General features: G+C 40.6%; 1 protein-coding gene and 1 non-coding gene across 3 annotated transcripts in view; one reads left to right on the forward strand and one right to left on the reverse strand.

The window, feature by feature from the left end:
- Window positions 1–21,131, forward strand: part of tmtc1 (transmembrane O-mannosyltransferase targeting cadherins 1) — a 97,786-nt gene that overhangs the window by 49,875 nt on the left and 26,780 nt on the right. The window contains exons 5-8 of one of the 2 annotated variants that reach the window (XM_046378611.1): window positions 2,657–2,738; window positions 3,396–3,499; window positions 8,086–8,275; window positions 17,389–17,513. In XM_046378611.1, coding sequence (XP_046234567.1) covers window positions 2,657–2,738; window positions 3,396–3,499; window positions 8,086–8,275; window positions 17,389–17,513 — 501 coding nt within the window. The remainder of the gene's footprint in view (window positions 1–2,656; window positions 2,739–3,395; window positions 3,500–8,085; window positions 8,276–17,388; window positions 17,514–21,131) is intronic. The other variant, XM_046378612.1, reaches the window with a different exon arrangement.
- On the reverse strand, window positions 12,530–12,648 carry LOC124054124. Its single transcript, XR_006842319.1, has one exon. It is a non-coding gene; the product is annotated as a 5S ribosomal RNA (ribosomal RNA).

The following is a 21,131-nucleotide window of genomic DNA, read 5'->3' on the forward strand; positions in this document are numbered from 1 at the left end:
TCCTTCCTTGTGACTAGTATAGGTTGAAAACCCCGTTAAAGAATCGTTGGCTGGATTCTCAAGTGCACATTACCAAAATTTCTACCTTTTGTAATATGTATTGAAATCACATTTATGGGACTTTTAAGCCCATTAAAAATATCAAGTGAGCTGTGCTTTTCTTGAAACAAGTTCTGTGGTAATCAGCGGGGAGAAAAGCCTCACTTTTGCAACCAAACTCTTTCACGGTTACTTAGACGAATGCAGAGTCTGCAGAGCCTGACTCCGCTTTGTCATTTTGTCTCTTGGCACTGCAAACCTCAGCAGAACAGACAGACCAAAGACTTTGTCAAAGACAAATATAGAAAAGGGAGAAGAGAGCAAAAGGGAGAGAGAGAGAGGCAGAGATGAAACAGGCAAGACAGAGTGTGAGACAGACAAAATGTGTGTAGAATTCCTGTGAGATCTCCTCTCTCACCGCCTCTACAATGCTTTGAAAGCTCTGCACAAGGGGAACATCACAAAGTGATGGGGTGTTGAATGGATTCTCCATGCTTTCAATTCACTACCTATCTATTTCATCCACTCCCTCTCATCTTATTCTCTTGCTGAGCTTTTGACTTCGGGCTAATGGATGAGACCATGTGGTCTTGGGGGGGGGGGCTTCATAAATGACCTTGAGGGTTGGATCAATAAAATATAAAAATAGATAAGTGAATGGATGATGACCTTGTTACTTTAAATTGTAGGAAAGCAGACATATAAATGCAGGACTTAACAATATTTAACTTAAGCCTTTGTTGTGATTTGATAACAAAAACATTTTGTATAGGAGCAAGTAAAAGTAAAAATTGACATTGGTTAGGTACATTTTAGAACCACTTGTCTGAGGGCAAGTGAAAAATTTTATCAAATATTTATATCAAATATTTTTCAACAAACATAACTGAAATAAATTAAACCCTGATGGCTGTATACAGGCATCTTTTGCTTTTTTTCTTCGACTGATGCAGTTCGTACTCAGATGGCGATCAGGCAGCTTTGAAATCAAACACAGAAAAACGCTGAGGCAAACATTGCTAATTGGCACCCACTGGTACCTTTGTAGCAGTCGTGTCGCTTAGCACTGCAGCATTCTCTTGTTGCTCTGCTTTTCGACAAACAAACCTCTGCTTCATCTGCATTTCATGCTAATTTGCAGGTTGTGGGATGTTTCTAATGTCATTCACAGAGTGTACTGATGTGCATATGAGCAAAAACAAACAGCACAGCACTAGCTAAGCAGCTAGCAGCTATTGTCGCTACTGTCCCATCTACATTCACTTTGTTGTTTTTGTTCATGCTTTTCACTGTTAGTTACCAACAGCAGTTGTGCTCTTTGTGATCAGGAAGAATCACAAATGAATTCGTTGCTCTTCATGTTTCATTCTAAAGTTCAGACTGTGCTGTACACTGCCCCCAGCAGACATGTTTTTTTTTGTTTTGTTTTTGTTTTTTTAAAAAAAGGAATGTTTTAGTTTCAGCAGAAATTGTACTTTCCTTGTCCTGCTACATAAAGGCAGAGCAGAAGGTTCAGCTCAGTTACTGGACTGGGCTCAAGTGGCAGCTAATCTCCAGCATACACACATTGTATATAGACAAAAGTATTGGGACACCTGACCATTACACCAACAGGGACTTTGGTGACATCACATTCTAAGAGCATGGGCATTGGTGTGGAGTTGCTCCCCTCCTAAACCCTTTGTGGCTGTGGCAGCTTCTGCTCATCTGGGAAGGCTCTCTGCATGATTTTGGACTGTTTCTATGGTGGTTTTTGCCCATTCGTGCTGTGGAGCATTTGTGGGGTCAAGCACCGGTGTTGGACAGGGGGGCCTGGCTCGTGGTCTCTGTTCAGGTTCGTCCCAGGGGTGTTCATTTGGGTTGATGTCGGCTCTGTGCAGGCCAGTTGGGTTCTTCCCCACCGGGCTCCTCTGGGCATGTCTTTATGGAGCTTGCTTTGTGGGCTGGGGAGCAGTCATGCATGGTGGATGGGGGCTTTCCCTGGGCTGTTGCTGTGGAGTTGGAGCCATAGCATTGACCAAAATGTCTTGGTATACAGAAGCATTAAGATTTTCTTTCACTGGAAGTAATAAGCCTAACCCAACCCCTGAAAGCCCCATGCTACACCTTAATTCAATAATAAAGAGGTTTGTCCAAATGCTTTTGTCTATATAGTCTATTCTCTGTAAGTTGCATTTGACATATTTATAAAATCATAAGTTGCTACTTTTCCTGATTACATGCAACGAATTCTAAGTGATGATTTATTTTGATTTTTATTTTTTAAGACTGTATGACAATGTACTTTTTGTTAAGAGACATGCTTTTTCACTAACCAGAGTTCACCTCATGCTACTGAAGTTGGGAAAAAAAAGCAAAAGTACTAAAATTGTGATCTATTCCTTTAATATAAGACAGGCTGTGTTCACTTTAAACAGAGTTTTGTGTTGTCACAGTTGACGCGAAGGAGACGACCATTTTAACAGCAACAACAACAACAAAAAAAGAAATTCTGATCAGAGTGCTGTGCACCCTGGTACATTATTTTCTTTGCCTTGAATGTGTCATGCAGAATCTGAGAATAGAAAGCCCACAGATAAAGTAAGGCTGACTGTCTGTATGTCTCTTTGTCCTTCAGTCACCTGTCTGGCTCCAAACTTGGAGACCTCCTTCACATCTTCAGCCCCTTCATCAAACGAGCCTGCCTCATCTCTGGCTATGTGAGTATTTTATTTAATTTATCTTTCCATTGAAAAGTAACATGCAAGTGGTTGTGCATGCTTTAGTCAGTTCTATAGTTGATGTAATTAATATTACTGTGGGCCATTTTGAAAATTACAGCATTAATAGGTAGATTGGTGTATTTGTGTTTTTTTTCCAGCATTTCAGGGAAACTTAATAAACTCTGTGAAACTGCTAAGACAAATTCTAAAAAGTGTCAGTTTGTTGCAGCATCACTATACCAACCTGCCTGCTCTACTGTTTTAACACAGTTTCAACAAATTTCACCATTTATACAAAATTTATGAAAGAAGAAAACATTTTTTTCTGACAGTAAACATGTCAAATTTGACACATACAGTAAACAGTAACGAATAGATGCTGCTACTTTGGAGATGTTCCCAGATTCCACATGTTATTTCCTTCTTTGTGTAAAAGTGATGTATGTGCTCATTTGCATATAGAGCAGGGAAGTGAGATCTAATCACAAGTGGTCACTCAAGACACATATGGAGATGCATGTGAATGCCAGGTGAGAACTGATGGACTCAGAGCCATCCGCTCGTGATTGGATCACCCAAGATGGATGTTAATGCCAGGTCTGAACGGGCTCAGAGGTCATTTAGCTGTCAGGTGTTTCTCCCACCTCCCTCCAGGTTGTGATCATCATGTCGGTCAGGCTGTGGCTGATGGGAGGATCCATGCCTCTCTTCTCTGAACAAGACAACCCTGCCTCGTTCTCACCTCACCTGCTCACCAGGTCAGTGTCTCGTTCGTACACACAGATGCACAGAACAGCAGAAGAAAGCCCATCATTTATATATGAGCACTTTGGAGTGAAATATCTCTGTCGCTATTGAATAGACTGCAAATTTTTATTAGCCCAAAGTTTTGGTTTCTGACCAGCCTCAGCTGGACTTTGTGTTTGCTTAGCATCTTAGCAGACTAAACTAAAATAGTTGTTACGCTTAACGTTAACATTTTGTTCAAATCACCACTGTACCAAAGCACTGCCTCACATAGCCACTGACTTGGCTCCAGACTCAATTCATATTTGTGCCTGAGAGGTAGCTTAGCGAATGTTATTCTTATACAAGCCAACCAGGTTTGAATGGACACACGTCTTGTTAAATTAGTTAAGATAGGCTGTGTCAGACAGAGTTTCTAATGAGATAATATCGAGTTAGTTCTTAGGATTGGGTGCTGGCAGGCAGTAGCGAGGTCTAATGTTCCTTGGTGAAACAGCATATAATTTATCATTAGCACAGCAACTGTGAAAAATAGCTCTCCTCTCCCTTGGCCACCTGGGAAATTTATATCGGATTCTCATATCCCTCAATCTGTTCGTCTTGCTCACCTTCATTTTCTCCTCCTCTCATTTCTGCTCCTTGATGTCTGTCTGAGCCTCCAGTATACCCTCATCACCACTCTGTCTTTCAGTGTGTCCTCCCTCCATCCATCCTGCTCTTGTCTTGGCCGTTCGATACTGACAGTGTGCAGGCAGAACTATAAAAATGCTTTTTAACGCTAATTGTGCCTTATAGTCTCAGCTTTCCCTAAGTTTTGTTCTGGGGTTTCTACTCTTTCAAACTGTAAATGCTTCTTCTAGGCTAAATCATGCAAAACAAGTAAATTGTTTCTCAAAGCTGTGAGACACCCGTATTGACTTAGTGTGGTCCCACCTGTGACAGTACTTAAAACCACAGATAGATGGCATTTTTTTTTTCTACAATTGAATAAAGACAAGACTGACATAACTGTGTGGTAACAAGGAGAAAAGACTAAAAAAGGTTTAAAGACAATGGCGAAAAATAGAAAGTGTTCATCTGTCATGCCAAAGCAAAAGCTTAATGCGTTTTTTATCATCTCAAACTAATAGCAATATCTTATCCAGCCTGCAACTATGATAGGAGATAAGACTGGTTTAACATTAAGGTGAATTTTTACAAATCATTTTTAATATAGCGTCCTTTTCCTATGTAATGTTTTTCTATATAGTCATCTATCATCACCTTTTCCCTGTTGGATCACTGTCTAATGATTTATATGAATTATATATTGAATTATCAGTTTATTAGATTTAATGTGGCTTTATATTTTTATCTTTGCCCTCTCCATAAAGACATGTTTTTGTTCCCTGCAATGGGAGCTTCAGTGTTACCCACTCATCTGGTCTGAGAGTACATTAGCTCTGTCACACAGATACGACGTTCATGAGCGATGAATGTGACTGTATACGGTTCTAATGTTTGTTCTGCTTTGTGATGTCTCTTTGAAAATTTCTGAAGAAGATCTTTGTTAGATCGAAAGGCTGCTTTGCTGAAATAAATTTCCTGAGAGCTATCGGCGTGTAGATCTTTCGATTCGCTTTCATCTTCAGTTTGTTGTTCGATTCAGCACATGTAGAAGTTTTCTGGATGTGCGCGCTGTACTCTGTACTGTCTGTGTGTGTGTGAGGAGGTGTGAAATAACTGAGCTCTGCTTCACACCTGAAGTCCGGATCCTCCTCCCGTCAGGCTCAGGAAAGCAGAACTCTGACAAACCACCTGACAAATGACTCATTTTCTCTTTCTGCTTCCTGGTCCCTCAATACATTTTTTCCTTCTACCTTCTGTTTTTTCTCCTGTCAGTGAGCCTCTGTCGATGTGAGTGTGTGTAGGCAGGCATGCTTGTGTGTGTGTGTGTGTGTCTGTGTTAATTTGTGGTTAGAGGGCCTTGCAAAGTGTGAAAAAGGGAATTGAATTTATGGCCCAGGCCCATCAGATGACGGCAGGTGGAGAACATTGTGCTGCATGCTAAACGGCCTGTCAGCACCACCTTGGAGGGCTGCCTTATCTGTGTGTGTGTGTGTGTGTGTGTGTGTGTGAGCCAAAGACAACCTCTGCAAGTCTTTGTATGCCTATTGACCTGAGTCTGTGTTTATTCCAGACTTTGTCTCCCATGTCTCTCTCTTGCCGTCAATCTCTTTAATAGCCAATCTGAACAGAAGTCAGAGGAACAAAGGGAGGCAGCGGAGGGATTGGGAAGAGGGAGGAGCAGTGCTAGCATCTTTTCGTCTTCCTGACATGTTTTCATTGTTGTGTTCAGAGGGGATTTGCCCTGTGTACTCCTCCTCCCGGCCTGTCAGCTGATGGCTTCGCGGCCACGTTGAGCTTCTGACTCCTCCGTTTGATCGTCCTGGAGGAAATCAATATCTAACCTGTGACTGGTCTTCACAGCCTGACTGTTCACAATTCAGTCCAGCTCTGTCAGAATCAATGAGGACTTCAGCTCAGCATCTTTTGTGTTGTAACCACATTTTCCTGGAGTCACAGGGGATAACAGAGTTGGAGTGGTACTTGTGGTATTTGTTTGGAAGACAGTTGTGGAAAAGGAATAATAATGACAGATGAAAGAATTGATATTGTTAGCTAAAACAAGGTGGTCTAATCAGGCTACATAATGCAAAGTAGTTGGGACTATGAGCATGTGATAATATACTCAACTGAAAACAATACAAAGACAATATTTGTGAGGTTTTAGCTCATCATATTCATCGTTTTGGTAAATATGTGTTCACTCTGAAGTTGGGACAAGGGCTACAAAAGACTAAGCAAGTTAGAAGGTTCACAAAACACCTGTTTTAAACGTTCCAAAGGTAAACAGGTCAGCAGTCTAGCACCTTACGTTCTGGAAAATAATGTAAGTAGAAAGTCTACAAGGTGAGTTAGGAAAGATATGTATTCATGCTTAGGTTGAAGTACCCAGCAGAATAAGTAAATGTAGGTTATGCTTGTAAGTTTTTGCCACATATGCTGCCTTTTCAGAAGAGTTTGAGCATAGCATTACACTGTTAACTTGTCGACTTCCTCTCCTTGATGCATCAAACTGAAAAAAATACTTTTGCTCCAGACATCATTCGACTTGAGTATCCTTGGCCCAGTTAATGACATTTTCATTGCAGTGCGAGGTTCACCACTTTGTGAATCACGAGGGTATAAAGGATATTGCTAAATGGGCACAAAAAAACTTTGTAAAAATGTTGCTGGTGAACACATTTGTTTGCAAATGATTACATTCTGTTTTAAAAGTTGGGGCAAGTCTTACCTTCTTCAAGTTTGTGGCCGCCCTGTGATCAAGTGATAAATGGATATGTTGACAGTAGAAGAGTTAACAGGATGTATGCTCCCACTCGTACAGTAAAAGACATTTCTCCTGCAATACACCACATTCAATCCCAAATCCCTTCCTCTTCACTATAGACCGAAAACAAACCAGTCTGGGAAGTAATGACATATCCCTCAGCCACTGAGCTGTCTGACTCCATCTTAATGAGTGTGTTTATTCTTGCCCTGCAGTCCTTGTGAAAACCAATTATAGTTCCAGAACGTGTCCACATTACTGTGGTTAAATTTGAAAATGCTGTTTATGTGTCAAATTCTTTCTTCCTGCAATTGTCAAAACAATGGAAATCTCTTCTGTTTCCTCCAGTGGCCACAAACTACTAAATGATGCATTACCGTCATATTCGTTGTGGCAATAGGCAGGAACATTGGCTGCGTTCAAGAATCTGTCTTACAGGGTCTTACTGTCCAGGTGGCTTTGGGTTTTCAGTTGCTGTATTGATTTCGAAACTGACCTATATGTTAGTGTTAGGATGTTTCTGCCTATCAGATTAGAAAAAAAAACAATTTGGACCTCCATTTTCACAAAAAAAATGACACTGAGCTGACAAACTTCTCAATGTATTTAGGGATTTTGATTACAGGAGGACCAGTGAGTTCATTAAAAGAGAGGAACGAGTCAGAAACGAAGGTGATCATGGACCGTCACAAGAAAATGTCAATTTTTCTGTTAGTGTTTGTCTTTCTCATTTGTATTCATTGAACCTGCCCTTGCTATTTTAAGGAAAGCATATAGCTGCAATGCTGCAGACGGATCAAGATTCCATGCAGTAATGCAGGTCTTTAACCCACGACCACAACAATGCAAACACTGCAAAAGAAAAAAGCAGCGGTAACACAACTCTTTTAGCATTCGTTGCGCTCTGTGACTCAGCACAGGCTTATTTGATTGGACTCTAAATGTCAGCCTAGAAAATTATTCCCAATCAATATTTAACCTTGAACAACCTCCTGTTCATTTTATTCTCAGGTAAACTCCCAAACACTTTAGTGCTGAGATACACAGGATGATTAAAATGATTGATTGAAATTCTCATTAGGCTTGACAATTGATAACACAGCAAATCTTTCTCCTTCCTTTCTTTTCGCCTTTTCATTCCCCTCCTCTGTTCCTCCTGTCTGCCTCACATCCATCTTTTCTCTTTGCTCACATCCTCTCTTTCTCTTTACCTGTTCTCCCCAGGATTTTGACCTATTCTTACCTGCTGTCCTTCAATGCGTGGCTGCTCCTGGCCCCCATCGTGCTGTGTTATGACTGGCAGGTGGGAAGCATTCCCTTGGTGGAGTCGCTGGGTGATGTGCGTAATGTGGCTACTGTGCTGCTAGCCGTGGTGATGGTCGTCCTCTGCCTGCACTGCGTCTTCTCACTGCAGGTAAGAACAAAAAAGTGTATTTGTATGAGCTCAGCTGCTTCCTGATACTTGTACTTTAGTTACTTCAGTACAGGCACTGATTTATGTCATTATCCACCTGCTGACCATTTGCACTGTTTACCTCACCTACTTGCACTACACTTCCACCCTGCACTACCTCAACTTTGGACTACCTCCAGAACCATATTTATTTTATTTTACTTATCTTATTTTATTTTGTTTTACCTTATTCTATTTTATTCTACTATTATATATTACTCTTTCTTACGTTCTATGTTTGCACCAATCCATCCATCCATCCATTTTCTATACCGCTTATCCGTCAGGGTCGCGGGGGAGCTGGAGCCTATCCCAGCTGACTACGGGCGAGAGGCGGGGTACACCCTGGACTGGTCGCCAGTCAATCGCAGGGCCAACACACAAAGACAGACAACCACACACACACACACTCACACCTAGGGACAATGTAGAGTAGCCAATTAACCTAATGTGCATGTTTTTGGTATTGTGGGAGGAAGCCGGAGACACAGGTAGAACATGCAAACTCCACATAGATCCCAGACCGGGATTCAAACCTGGAACCCTCTTGCTATGAGGCAACAGTGCTAACCACTGCACCACTGTGCCGCCCGTTTGCACCAATCACCAAGTCAAATTCCTAGTAATGTGAAACCTCTTCACTTACAATGGCAATAAAGAGGATTCTGATTCTGATTCTGTCCTTGTTGCATCATGCATCAGCAATATCTGAAAAGTGTGAAGTAGAGATCTGTACCGCTTTGGATCCACGTTCGTTTTAAACAGTCACATTATATGCAAACCTGAGTGGTTGTTAGAGGACCTCTGAAGTTTACAGCCTCTGAAGTTTACATCTTGTCATTCTGTTACTCTGTGTACTATGACACAGATGAAAGGAAGTGATTGGACTGACATTGAGCAAGTCTGAATAGCTACAGTAGCTACAGTAACCCTTGAAGCTCCACAAAAGCGACATGGCTTGTAGACTATTTTGAGACAGGGGCCAATGATTAAAAAATACATCTTTTGAATAAATTGTGTGAACTTTATGTCCCATTAGCGGCTGAACTGGCAGTTATTAACTGACAGTTAATAAGGTTATTATCTGGCTTTGTTCCCACATTCAGTAGCTTTTTATTGAATAAAATGATGTTCAAAGCTGAGAGGCAAATGCTACAAGGGAGTAAACAGCACAGTACAGAAAAGATAAAAAGAAGCTCATAGAACTAACCTGACTGAGTAGTACTATTATGGCTGGATCATGTTAGTGATTAATAGTTACGATAGTTAAGATTTGTGTTTTTTGTTGTTGTATTTAAAGCCCCTACTGCTAGATAGCGGTGTCTGACCCTTTTGACTCTGCCAATCCAACATAACAGTATAAACATAAACAAAAGACATACAGACCTGTAAAACTATATCTATCCCTTGCTTACAGTATCACAGTATATTGATTCGTAACCGCTGATTTGTGATTCGTATTGTGTTGTATCGTATTGTGTCGTATCGTGTCGCAAGTATCAGGACAGCCTAACAACTCTCTTTATTTTGGAATCTCTCTGTCCCTCAAAGGTCAGCACTTTCAAGACAGATTGTCGTTGCTCAGTGCAATGCAATTGCTGTGCCGGTGTGACCGAGTCAATACTCAACCAGTCATCTCTTGTCCCTTTAATGAACATCAAACAATAGACTTCTCAGTCTTTTGACAGTGTAAGCCCCAATGCCCAGTGATAATTTGCGACAGCTTCTCAGAGACAATCTTTGAATTCAATGTAAGAGTAATAACAGCTTATCATTCCTCTGTTTGCCATGAGCCTTTTTGAGTGTGCTGCTAAAGAGCACAGTGTGTATTTAAGGAGCTATTAATCAGTGCTTTTTCAGATCCCAGTGGGACTCTTAATTAGTGCTTCATTAAAGGCAAGTGTGCAGAAAAGGTCAGGCCAGACTAGCCTCAGTGTGTTAAAAACACACAGGAATAACACCAATTAGACAGCCACGCTGTGTTTCACTGACAATTCCAATAAAAATAAAAACTTAGGGTATTTCTCGCTTCTGATGGTGTACATTAGGCCACTAACAATGAATGCATTTGCTGGTTACTGAAAAACAAATTATGTTATATGTTTATTTAGTCACCAAAGTTTTGGGGGCATGAGGCACAAATTTGCACAAACACACAGATCACATACACCTCCTTCTTATTACTTTATATTTTCAAGCCAGGCTCATCTCATACACCTCCTGTTACCTTGGAGACAGTCCTTGCTCTCTTAAAAGTGTGTGTTGGTGTATACAGTGTGTATTTTCCAAAGGTGTGTCGTCTGAGGGGAAGATGTTTTCACTCTCTCAATCAGAGCCGGCATTTTGTAATATCTCCTGTCCTTCCTTTGAGCTTTAAAGTCACATTTCTTTTTCTCACAATTCCTTTCTGCACTTACATTTCAGATGATATTTGGTTCAAGGAGTCTTTACTGAACTATGCTGCAATTTTCGGGAGAAAACATTCCTCAAAAAGAGAGTTTCTCTGCAAAATACCATTTAGTCACACTAAATGCTGCCAGGTGTTGCTGCTACTTTCCTCTCAGGCAGTTCTGGATCTGCTATTCGTATTTGGTAACTTTTTTTCTGGAATGAAAAAGTCACGATTCTGTCATGCATGTGAGCCTTGCACTCTGAGAAGTCAGAATATTCTAAATAATTTTCTTTTCATCCATCAGAGCTTCAGTGGAGCAGGAGAGAGCGCTCTGTGCTTCTGAATGTACAAGTAGAATCTTTGTTCACCCAAAGCTTTTTGTACATGGAAATAGTTCCTTAAATTTAACTGATCTTAGGAGCAACAGACTCCTTTCTGCACTTCCTGCAGACACACACACAACATTTTATATAACCCTAAATCCTGGACATATCCAACAAATGCTTTCACAATCCATAACTCTGTACAGATCCAGGCTGGTCTTTATGATAAGCTAGGTTAATTGCTTCCTGTAAAATAGACATGAGATCTGTATTGATCTTTTTATTTACTGTAACAAGAGCAAAAAGGTAAAGCACTGGTATTTACTAAAATTTCTAAATGTTCTTTACCTCAGTTTTAATTCATCAATGAATAAAGCAGTGGCTCTCCTGGATGCGAAAGCTGCACATTTTTTTGCAACTAAATTTTGTACACATTTTACCAATTAACCCGAAATGGATTTCATTTTGCAAAATGGCTACAGTTAAAGTAGATTCAATAATCGGACTTGATCTGGATCTGGATTTCATAAACCGGACAAATACCAGACACTAGATAAAAGCTGCAGACATTGTTGAGCCACAGGTTGATCATTAGAGTTTTAGTTTAATTAAACATTCATATACTTTAAATCACTTTAACCTCATGCTGTTTTGCTGGTTAATTTTACAGTTTTCTTGTCTTTGCTCTGATGAATGTCATGTCCTCAAATCTTTCTCATCACAAAGAATATCTAGCTGGTGGTGGAAAAAAAAAATATATAATAAAAATGGCATCATGTTATCAAAGTTATGAAGCAGCCGTGAGAGTCTCTTAAAACACGAAGAGCGTCTTCATCATCATGCGCGCCGTTGTCTGGTGAGAATATATCCATATGTCCGTATGTCGCCCAATTCAGTAGTAATCCAACACTTCAAGTTCAAAACTTCTTAGTTGTCATCAGGTTCTCCAGCAAGATGCTCCAATGCTACACTGACTTCTATCACCCACAGCCCAGTTTTTGCACATATATGAAATAATGTGTACATGTCAGGGAGGTGTAAAGATATGGAAAAACACATGCCACCCAAGAGTAATTTGAACATGCACGGTGTAAAAATATTGACTTGACAGAAGGCAGATGTTATACCATTTCTAAATCTCTGATACAGGACCACAGCGCTCATGTAGTAAGTACAAGTATGCTGTACAATACTTCATCAGGTCAGGTCAGTGTAATCAGAAAGGGCAGCTGGACTTGGGGAGCCAGTTTCATGTCAAACTCACTCACAGTGTGGGCTTTAGAATCTGACCTTTAATTGCTGTACTCACTTTAGACCAGTCAGTCTCGTTTTTAAGGGAGAGCTACACAGTTTCAAGTGTATACCATGTACACAGATTTTATTGTTAACCTAGTACATATGTTAGGATACATTTGTGTCAAAGCAGACTGTGCTCAGATTTTAAAGAAACCAGCTGAGGGAGAAGATAAGAGCTTTATTGATCCCTCAGGAAATTGTTGACGCTTACAGCGCCTGGTATTCCCAGGCGGTCTCCCATCCAAGTACTAACCAGGCCCGACTCTGCTTAGCTTCCAAGCTCAGACGAGATCGGGTGTGTTCAGGGTGGTATGGCCGTCAACAAGAAGTACCCCCGCTCCCCCCACTGTTCAACCAATTTCTCTGTGTGACAGGCTGGTGTTTGGAATGTCATTCTTAGAACTCTACATGCTACATATAGAGGTGATGTTTAGTTCATGCAGAGCCTGTAGCTGCACTGAGAGTAGCATGGAGTCTCCATGAAAACTGCAGAGTGGGAGAAGAGTGTGTGATGTTTTGTGTTTAAATGTTAATGTTACCTGTTAGGGCTCTCGGCAGTGCTGATGTTGTTAGTGTTACATGTGAGAGAGAAGGAGGGAGACGTTAAGAATTCCATGTCAACTTTGTGTATAGCTTTTAAAGTTAGTGCACCTCATCTTCTCCTTGTTGGCAATATGTTTAGTGAATTGAAAGTCAGTATCGTACTCGCTTCCCCCTCAAATTGCATGCAGCTGTCAGTAAGAATGTTATTTCACACAACCTTTGCTTGTTGCAGCCTAGTTCTGTATAAAGTGCACACTGTTGACCCCCCGCTGTGACCTCAGGAAGTAATTTGCGTTCCAGCGTGTCCCTTTCTGCCATCTCCCTTGACCCCATGAGGTGATTGATGTGGCATTAACAAGCTCAGGGCAAGTCCAGAACCTCTGTGGATTCTATCTGAACTTCCTTCCTGTGTTAAATGAGGGATGAGATTGTACTTTAGATCAAGCTCCATTTTGGTCCACAACAGTGCGTGGAAAACACATGTGCTAGCCCGTTTCCAAAAATGTCTGGACGCTGCCTAAAAAATGTAAATTAAAATGTAATCCGGTGATTTTCAAATCGTTTCTGACCTGTCTTCAGTTTAATATATTACAAAGACAATATAATGGATATTCAAACTAATACATTTTAGTGTTTATTGTAAATATACACTCACTCTGAATTTGATCGCTGCCACATGTTCATTCACTAAGTGTTCAGGAACTAATTTTAAAGTTTTCACACATTTTGAAAGTGTAATAGTGTCCTGTTCTTGCTTGATATGTGACTTCAGTTGCTCAAAAGTCAGTTGTCGTTCCATCTCTGTTGATGTATTTTGTGCTTCATAATGGACTGCAGTCTGCTATCTGAATGCTTTTTCTACAATCTACACTGTAGAACTGAGCACAGAATATGGCTTGGCATCGACTTGCTGAAATAAGCAGGCATGTCCCAAATAAAGTCTTCTCGATGGCAGCATATGTTGCTCAAACCTTTATCTACCTTCTGTGCAATATTGCTTGAGGGGGTTGCACCAGTGTGTAATGGAATAGTTTATTCTTTCAGTAAGTAGGCCGATCTTATTAATAAACCTACCAAAAGAGACAATTTCTAGTCCCTGTTGTGCCAGGAGCCAACTTTAACTAACGTTAAACGCTTTCTAGAAACTGTAGGGAGGGTCCCAAATTGAATAAATACCACACATATAAACATTAAACCACCTTGCTCGCAATCGTGTTGTTGTGGCACAGGTGATGGAGTAGTAGTCTAGTAACATCAAAAACATCAAGAGTTTTGCCTGTTTAATTAGTCTAATCTTCCTACTGCTGTGGGTGGGGGAGAAGGAGAAAGGAAAGAGTGGTACGATCAGCACCTTGGGGAGCACTGTGGAGCTTATTGTCTCGGTTCTGACAATTGTGCTGATATAAAACATATAATTGGCGGTCTGCGGGTTGGGTCAGGTTCAGATTTTTGGTAAGCGCAATTTTTTGTGGGTCACGCACTGAATGAAATATTTAGCCTGAATCCATATTTGTTGACTTTAGCCTTAACAACATTTTCATTGTAGTCACAAAACTGTTTTCTCTCTGGCTTGCTGTTCACAAGGAAGACGCACACCTATCACAATGGAGCGGTTCCAACTCTACTGGAAACCGCAGTTATGGCGTTTGTTTCATTATTTCCACTGGAAGTCATGAGTAAGCGGCAAATCTGGCTCTGTAAACTGTTGCTGGAGTTACAGGCTGCATCAAATCGTAGCAATTAAAATTAATTGAAGGTGAGTAGATTGACTTTTAACCAAGTAACCTTTAATTATGATGCCATGTACTGAAAAATGACTTTCCTACTTTGGTTAGGGAATTATTCCCTGTCCCAGGTAAAAGATTTCAGTAACCTTTGGGTTTTTCTCATGAGTCAGGGTGAGATGGAATCGATATTGACAGATTGATTTGCGCTCCATCATTTGTAATGCTGACTCTACAGGAATTTAGTAATGAAAAAGAGAAGCTCTCAAAACAGGTGAGCTACTTTCTAGTTTTAATCTGTGGTCACAGGGTTTTATTGCTAAACAAATAAAATCATTGATACAAGTAAGTGAAATTTACTTTTTATTTCCCTTACAGAAAATTCATGTCAGTTTTATATTTATTATCTTCTTGCTTTGAAATGTAATTGTATATATAAAGTGTGATATTGAAAATACTGGTGTATGTGAAATAAACATGCATCCATGACTTGTTGTCCTAGGTTGCATCAATCTATTCATCATAGTCATAGTCATATGAGTAATGGATGAACAGATGGAGAGTAAAATAGAGGAAAAATGTACAAATAAAGTCAAAAGTCATAGATTCAGAGAACCTAATGATACAGACATGCCACTAGATGCATGAGGCAGATATTGAAGGTAAGATTAAAGAAACTAAATAAGGAATAAAACAAAGCCAGATCATGAACAAATGCTTGGAAAATAGAAAAACTGAAATAAATGAACTAATACAAACTGTCTGGTAAAATGGGTCACTGCTTGAGAAGATAGAAGGAGCAGTAGGGGGAGGTTTTCCTTCGTCATACAAGAGTTTGATAGGAAATCAGTGATATCCTCTTCTTATCAAGGACTGATTGTTGTACCGTTTTTCCGTAATTGTTTCTTCCATGTCCTTTCCGGAAGGCGTCTGAGGGCAATAAAAGATTCATAGAAAAGACAGCATCAGAAAATTTTGATTTACATCCAAGGTATCAAATATTTATCTGGTAGTGTGTGATCTGTATCTGGACATGTTGTTGGAATAATGATGCCATTGGTCTGTAATTATATCTGGCATAAAGGTATCTTTAAATTCTGCTAGTACTGTGATTTGATCTCATTATTATCAAAGGCATCTGTGGGCTAATTTTCAGTAGACTCCGTAACTAGGCTATTGTTACTTATACTGTAAAAAGCAAGTGGTAAAGCTGCCTTGCACTTTAGTTAGCTAGCACTCAGCTAGCTCAGTTAGCCCAGTCAGTCAGATGCCCATCATTTTGCCTGTCCGTGGAGAGTCTGTTGAAGCAGTGCTATGAGAAAGAGGTAGTCCTGACTTGAGGTAGCTGGTGCATCAGGAAGAGGTGGAGCTAGCTGACCTTTTACTTTACTGACTGAATATTGTGAATTTTATTTACTTTATTAAGAGAACTTACTTCTCTGCATTTAACCATCACTGATTGAAACACACACACATGCAACATGCAGTGAAACACACAGGAGCAGTGGGCTGCATCAAGCACCCGGGGAACAATTTGGGGGTTAAGTGCCTTGCTCAAGGGCACATCAGCCGGCTAATGAAGGAGTGGGGACATGATCACTCCACCACACTCAAATTTTTTCCTGCCCATTCGGTGGGGAAATCGAACTGGCGACCTTCCGATCACAAGCCGCTTCTCCAACCTCTGGGCCACGGTTGCCTCCTAATTGGGAATTCATACATATGGTTTTTGTTGTGAGACTCTGTAGACACTGTAGCTGAATAGACAGCAATGCACAAAGGGCACTTTAGAACCAGTTTTAGTATAGCCAAGTGAGTTTCTTTTGTTCATCTCTCGATTGTATCTGTACACAATTACCCCATTTACAATCATAATTAGTGCGCTGCAGTTTGTTTGAGTGGATAATATTCAGGTTGTTAGCCGTCTGCTGTTGTTTCACTAATTCACAGTGTGTGCATTACTGTCTGATATGACTGTAGGTCCATTACCAGTCTACAATGCCAGCGGTGGCTCTTTAGTTTATGTTTGTAAAGGTGCATAATGTGTATGATTGTACCAGTGTCAGATCAGCAGCTAGCAGTGTGTTTGTTTCCTTCTCGATAAGTTTTGGGCCTTTATGAGTCAATGATGACATCAGTCTTTCAAAGTTCCAGAGTATGTTTGTTCAGTGTGGGTCTATAACACCATAATATGTCCCTGTCTGTCAGGAACGGTCTCAGTAGATGTCAATGGGCCCATCGACAGCAGAACAAGCTTCTGATTGGAGCAACACTAATCAGCACTTCACATTTCCTTTGCTCTCATTAGTGCTAATGAGCCAATCCACTGAACTCAGCAAGGGGCTGCCGATTCAGCCAATTAGAGACCTGTTTGTTCAAATAAACACAGCCATGGTGAGATAACATGGAAGGAGTGAAGGCAGAGTCTGCGGGCATTGTGAAATATAAATGGCCTCGGATATGAGCTCTATAGAAAAAGGAATTAACTGTAATTTGATAATTTGATCACCTTAATTGCTTCTCTGTTGCACAGATGATTGTTAACACTTAATACAGATTGGTCACGGCTGCTGAACGTGCATGTGTCAGTGGGTACACGTGTGTGTTTGTGTGTTGGCAGAGTCTCTGTGGCACACATTCATAATGTAGCCATGCTGTTGGAAGCGGTTATACTTGGAGCCTCTTGACTTGGTTTATTGAAAATGTAAAATCAGGTTGTTTGTTGTAAATGTGCTCATATCTCTGTATTTGTCTTCCCCCCTCTCTCTCCCTCTCTCTCTCCCCCCCCCCTCTCAGCAGAGACAGGAGAGCAGGGAGGTGTTGGTGGGATTGTTGTTTCTGGTGTTTCCCTTCATTCCTGCCAGTAACCTTTTCTTCAGGGTGGGATTTGTCGTGGCTGAGAGGGTTCTATATATGCCAAGGTGAGTAAGTGTTCATTTTGCCACAGATTACTATAAACATTTTGTTAGCACATTAAGGCCGGGACACACGTTGCTATTGTGGAACCAGTTAATATGATTTGCATGTGAGGATTGAGTCCACCCCAGTCTGTCTCAGACATTCAGAATAGACTGTAATTGTTACTAAGTCTCTACCAGTCATTCTCATGAAGATTAATTTGAGCAGATCTGATTTTTGCAAGAAGTAGCAGTAAAAAGAGTTTTACTAGACCATTTTTTTAGAGCAATGGCTTGCTGTTAAATATGTGAGACTTGTGAATGCAGCAATGATCAGAGGTGCTATTAGCAAGCTTCCACCTTTGCAGGCGTGTTTGGGAGAGAAAACAAAAACAAACTATGCAGATGCACTTCCTGCTTCAGCTTTGAACTACTGCACTTACTGTAGTTGTGTTCACACAGCTTGTCCTGCGCACTCAGGAGTACCTACTGACACTTAAGGTGCTCTTATTTTCAGTTTGACCTACTAATAAAGTGGTTTAGATGATCTACATGAACTTGTTTACAACCTTTATGTCTTTCATGGCACATCTAGCTTTGTTGTAGTGATTAATTTAATATAATATTTCCAACTTTCTCCATTTAGGTTGCTCGGTACAACGTCACTGAAACTGTTATTAAATTATGGACAAAACCACAAAAATAAGAGCTTTTTTATACTCAGTAAGGATAATTAAAGAAATAAAATATAAATGGTGAAAAATCATGAAAGGCATGTCTGTGATTACAGCATGTCACTTCATCAGCTGTGCAAGATGTCTCATCATTAATGACGTTCATGTTTTTAGTCATTTGCAATATTAACCATTTGAAAGACATAGAGAGGTGAGAAGTACTACCCCCGTCTCACCTCCCCCTGTGGCTCTTCTTTCGTGTGTGTGTGTCCTTACACACTCGTACACAGCGGTATCACTCAAGTCAAGAGCCTCTCCACTTTCATGTGAGAGTCTCTACTTACTTTGTTTTTCTGCTCTCAACTGCTCTCTATCCCCCTCTTCTTTGTCAGTGAATGTGTCCATCATCTCCTCTCTCCTTGCTTTCTGCTGCTGTCCTCTCCCCATCTCTCCCTCATTAACTCAAACTCTCCATCCATTCCTTTAAGACTTTTTTTCTTCCCAGCTCCCCATCTCTCTATTTTATCTCCTTCTCTGTCTGTTTCTTTCCGTCTCCATCTCCCCTCATGTCTTCCACTCCAGACTAAATTGCCATCTCTCGCTGCACTGTTTTTTCTTATTTTATTCTCCGCACAGCCAGTTTATCCTCTCAGTTATGCATGAAGTTTCTAAACGTTCCCCATGAGTCATGAGAAACTTAAGGGCAGTGGATGACCTTGATTAGGATTACAGGGCCCATGGGGTCCACACACACACACATACACACATACCGAAACTCCACCAGTGAATCCTCCCTCCGAGCAGGCAGCTTTATCTGGAAGCAGATGCCTTCAGGGGGTAGAGCTCAGAGAAATCCCCTGACTTGGTCTCACTCAGTGCTCACTTAACCTTGTGCATGGCTAATTGCAGTGTAACTGTCCTCTCCAGATCCTTTTCCTCTTAGCTCAGACAACATGAAAGCAACCCTTCCTCCAGATAAGAGGCCTAAGTATATTGCATGTTAAGTATTGATACATGTAAATGTATGTAATTATTCACTGTTTCCCAGTTCCATGTAATGTATCACTGTTTCATGGGAAAAATAAACACTACAGATAAGTATCAGTTGATTTGTATAGAACCAAATCACTCATGGCACTTTCCAGCTAGAGCAGGTCTAGACCAAACTCTTTAATTTGATTTTAGGAGAGACCCAACAAAGCCCCCATGAGCAAGCACATGGCAACAGTGGTGAGGAAAAACTTCCTTTTGGAAGTTTTCCATTTCCATTTTTCAAGTGAACAAAACATATGGGCCCTGGTGACCTATGGGTTAAATAACAGATCACACATGGCAGTATGCCAGGTTACCATCCAACTGGACACATTTGTTGGATATCATTTTGACTTCTTCAGCTCTCGCTCAGCTGTCAAACAAGGGCAAAATATACCCAAAAATTAATTTTAAAAAAGTTAAGTTAAAAATACTCATTATATGTCACATATTTCATAATTCATAATTTATTTCATAATGTAATTTCCGTGGCATGGCTTTAAGAATGGTAATGTTTGTCTGTGCTTAGGTCTGTCACTTTGCTACGGACTGAAATATTTGCTGTTGATGAATCCAACTGGACTTTTTCTCTACTAGCAGGTTGACATTCTTGTGTCTCAGTCAGGATGAATTATAATAGCTTTCATAATCCCCTGGCTTTTCATTTAGCTCCATCATAATGTCATCAGATTTAACACCAAATACCTGCAAGGCAATGTTACCATCTCCTGTTCTAACTCACAAACAGCACAAAAGTCAGCTCTTACACAACACAACACAACACACCAAAGTAGGAAGAGTTCAACTATGCTCTGTCAACTGTGTATTAGTAGGCATCGAAGACAGCAGATTATGACATTGGCTCCTGACCTCGCCTTTGTATTCTGCGGTAGCATATGAATGTCAGCAGCACTGCTGCTTCATCTCATCAGCCCTGAGACAGCAGAACAAAGATGCAAGTCTGTGGGAAGGGAATCACTTACCTGCAAAAACATCACAAGTCAGTGCGGAGGAAATGCATCAGGGGAGGCAGATATGAGCACTTTACAGGTGACTTCTGTCGTGGTTCAGTAGAGACTGTGGTGCTGTCACTCCTGCAGTACACCCACACCCACACACACACACACTCTGTCAGTTTTCCTTAAATCCACCCATCAAACATCAGACATCCACGCCTGACCTCTTCTACTGACTGTTCTGCTGGCTACATTGATCCCCTAACACCCTGTCCTTCACTTTTCTGCTCTCAGTGTATGGCCATGTTTTAAGGTGTTAAGGTGTTCCTGAATAAAATCTAAGTAGTGCTGTAAATGAAGTGGATGTTTCTTTTCATTAAAATGAGTCATCTTTCAAGTATCTTTGGGCAGATATAGAGAATAAAAAAGCTTCTTTTGATTTTACCACATTACCATATTAATTCAATATATAAGTCACAAATCACCACGCTTCCTATATGTCTCCATCCTGGACTTGTCCTCTTACTTTATACGTAATGACAATAGAGGTGTTTCAAAAACATTTTGACTTAAAGGCCAAAAACAGAGCTAGTCACAATCCAGCTAAAGTCAAGTAGTAGCTGAATGTCCCTACCTTATCCTGATTAAAAACAATGTACAACAGCAAAGAACACAGTTGCCATTTTAGGTTAACCTTAAGACTAATTCAGTTTGTGGAGCTGTTGAATTGTATTGCATTATAATGTTGCATGTATTTCCTGGAAACTGAGTGTACATCACTAGTCACCAATAGTGTGTGTGTGTGTGTGTGTTTGAGTCAGGGTTTCTGTCTACGAGCTGATTGGTGTGTTTTTCATAAGAGAATTAGTGTGGGATAATCTCATTTTCTGCAATGTTGATTCACACACTGTCAGTGTTGCACAAGAGACAAACACACACACACTGCTATACAGTCTGTCTCATCCATGTAGATGTGTCCC

The sequence above is a fragment of the Scatophagus argus genome, chromosome 22, assembly GCF_020382885.2.
Source record: "Scatophagus argus isolate fScaArg1 chromosome 22, fScaArg1.pri, whole genome shotgun sequence".
NCBI classification, from domain to species: Eukaryota; Metazoa; Chordata; class Actinopteri; family Scatophagidae; genus Scatophagus; species Scatophagus argus.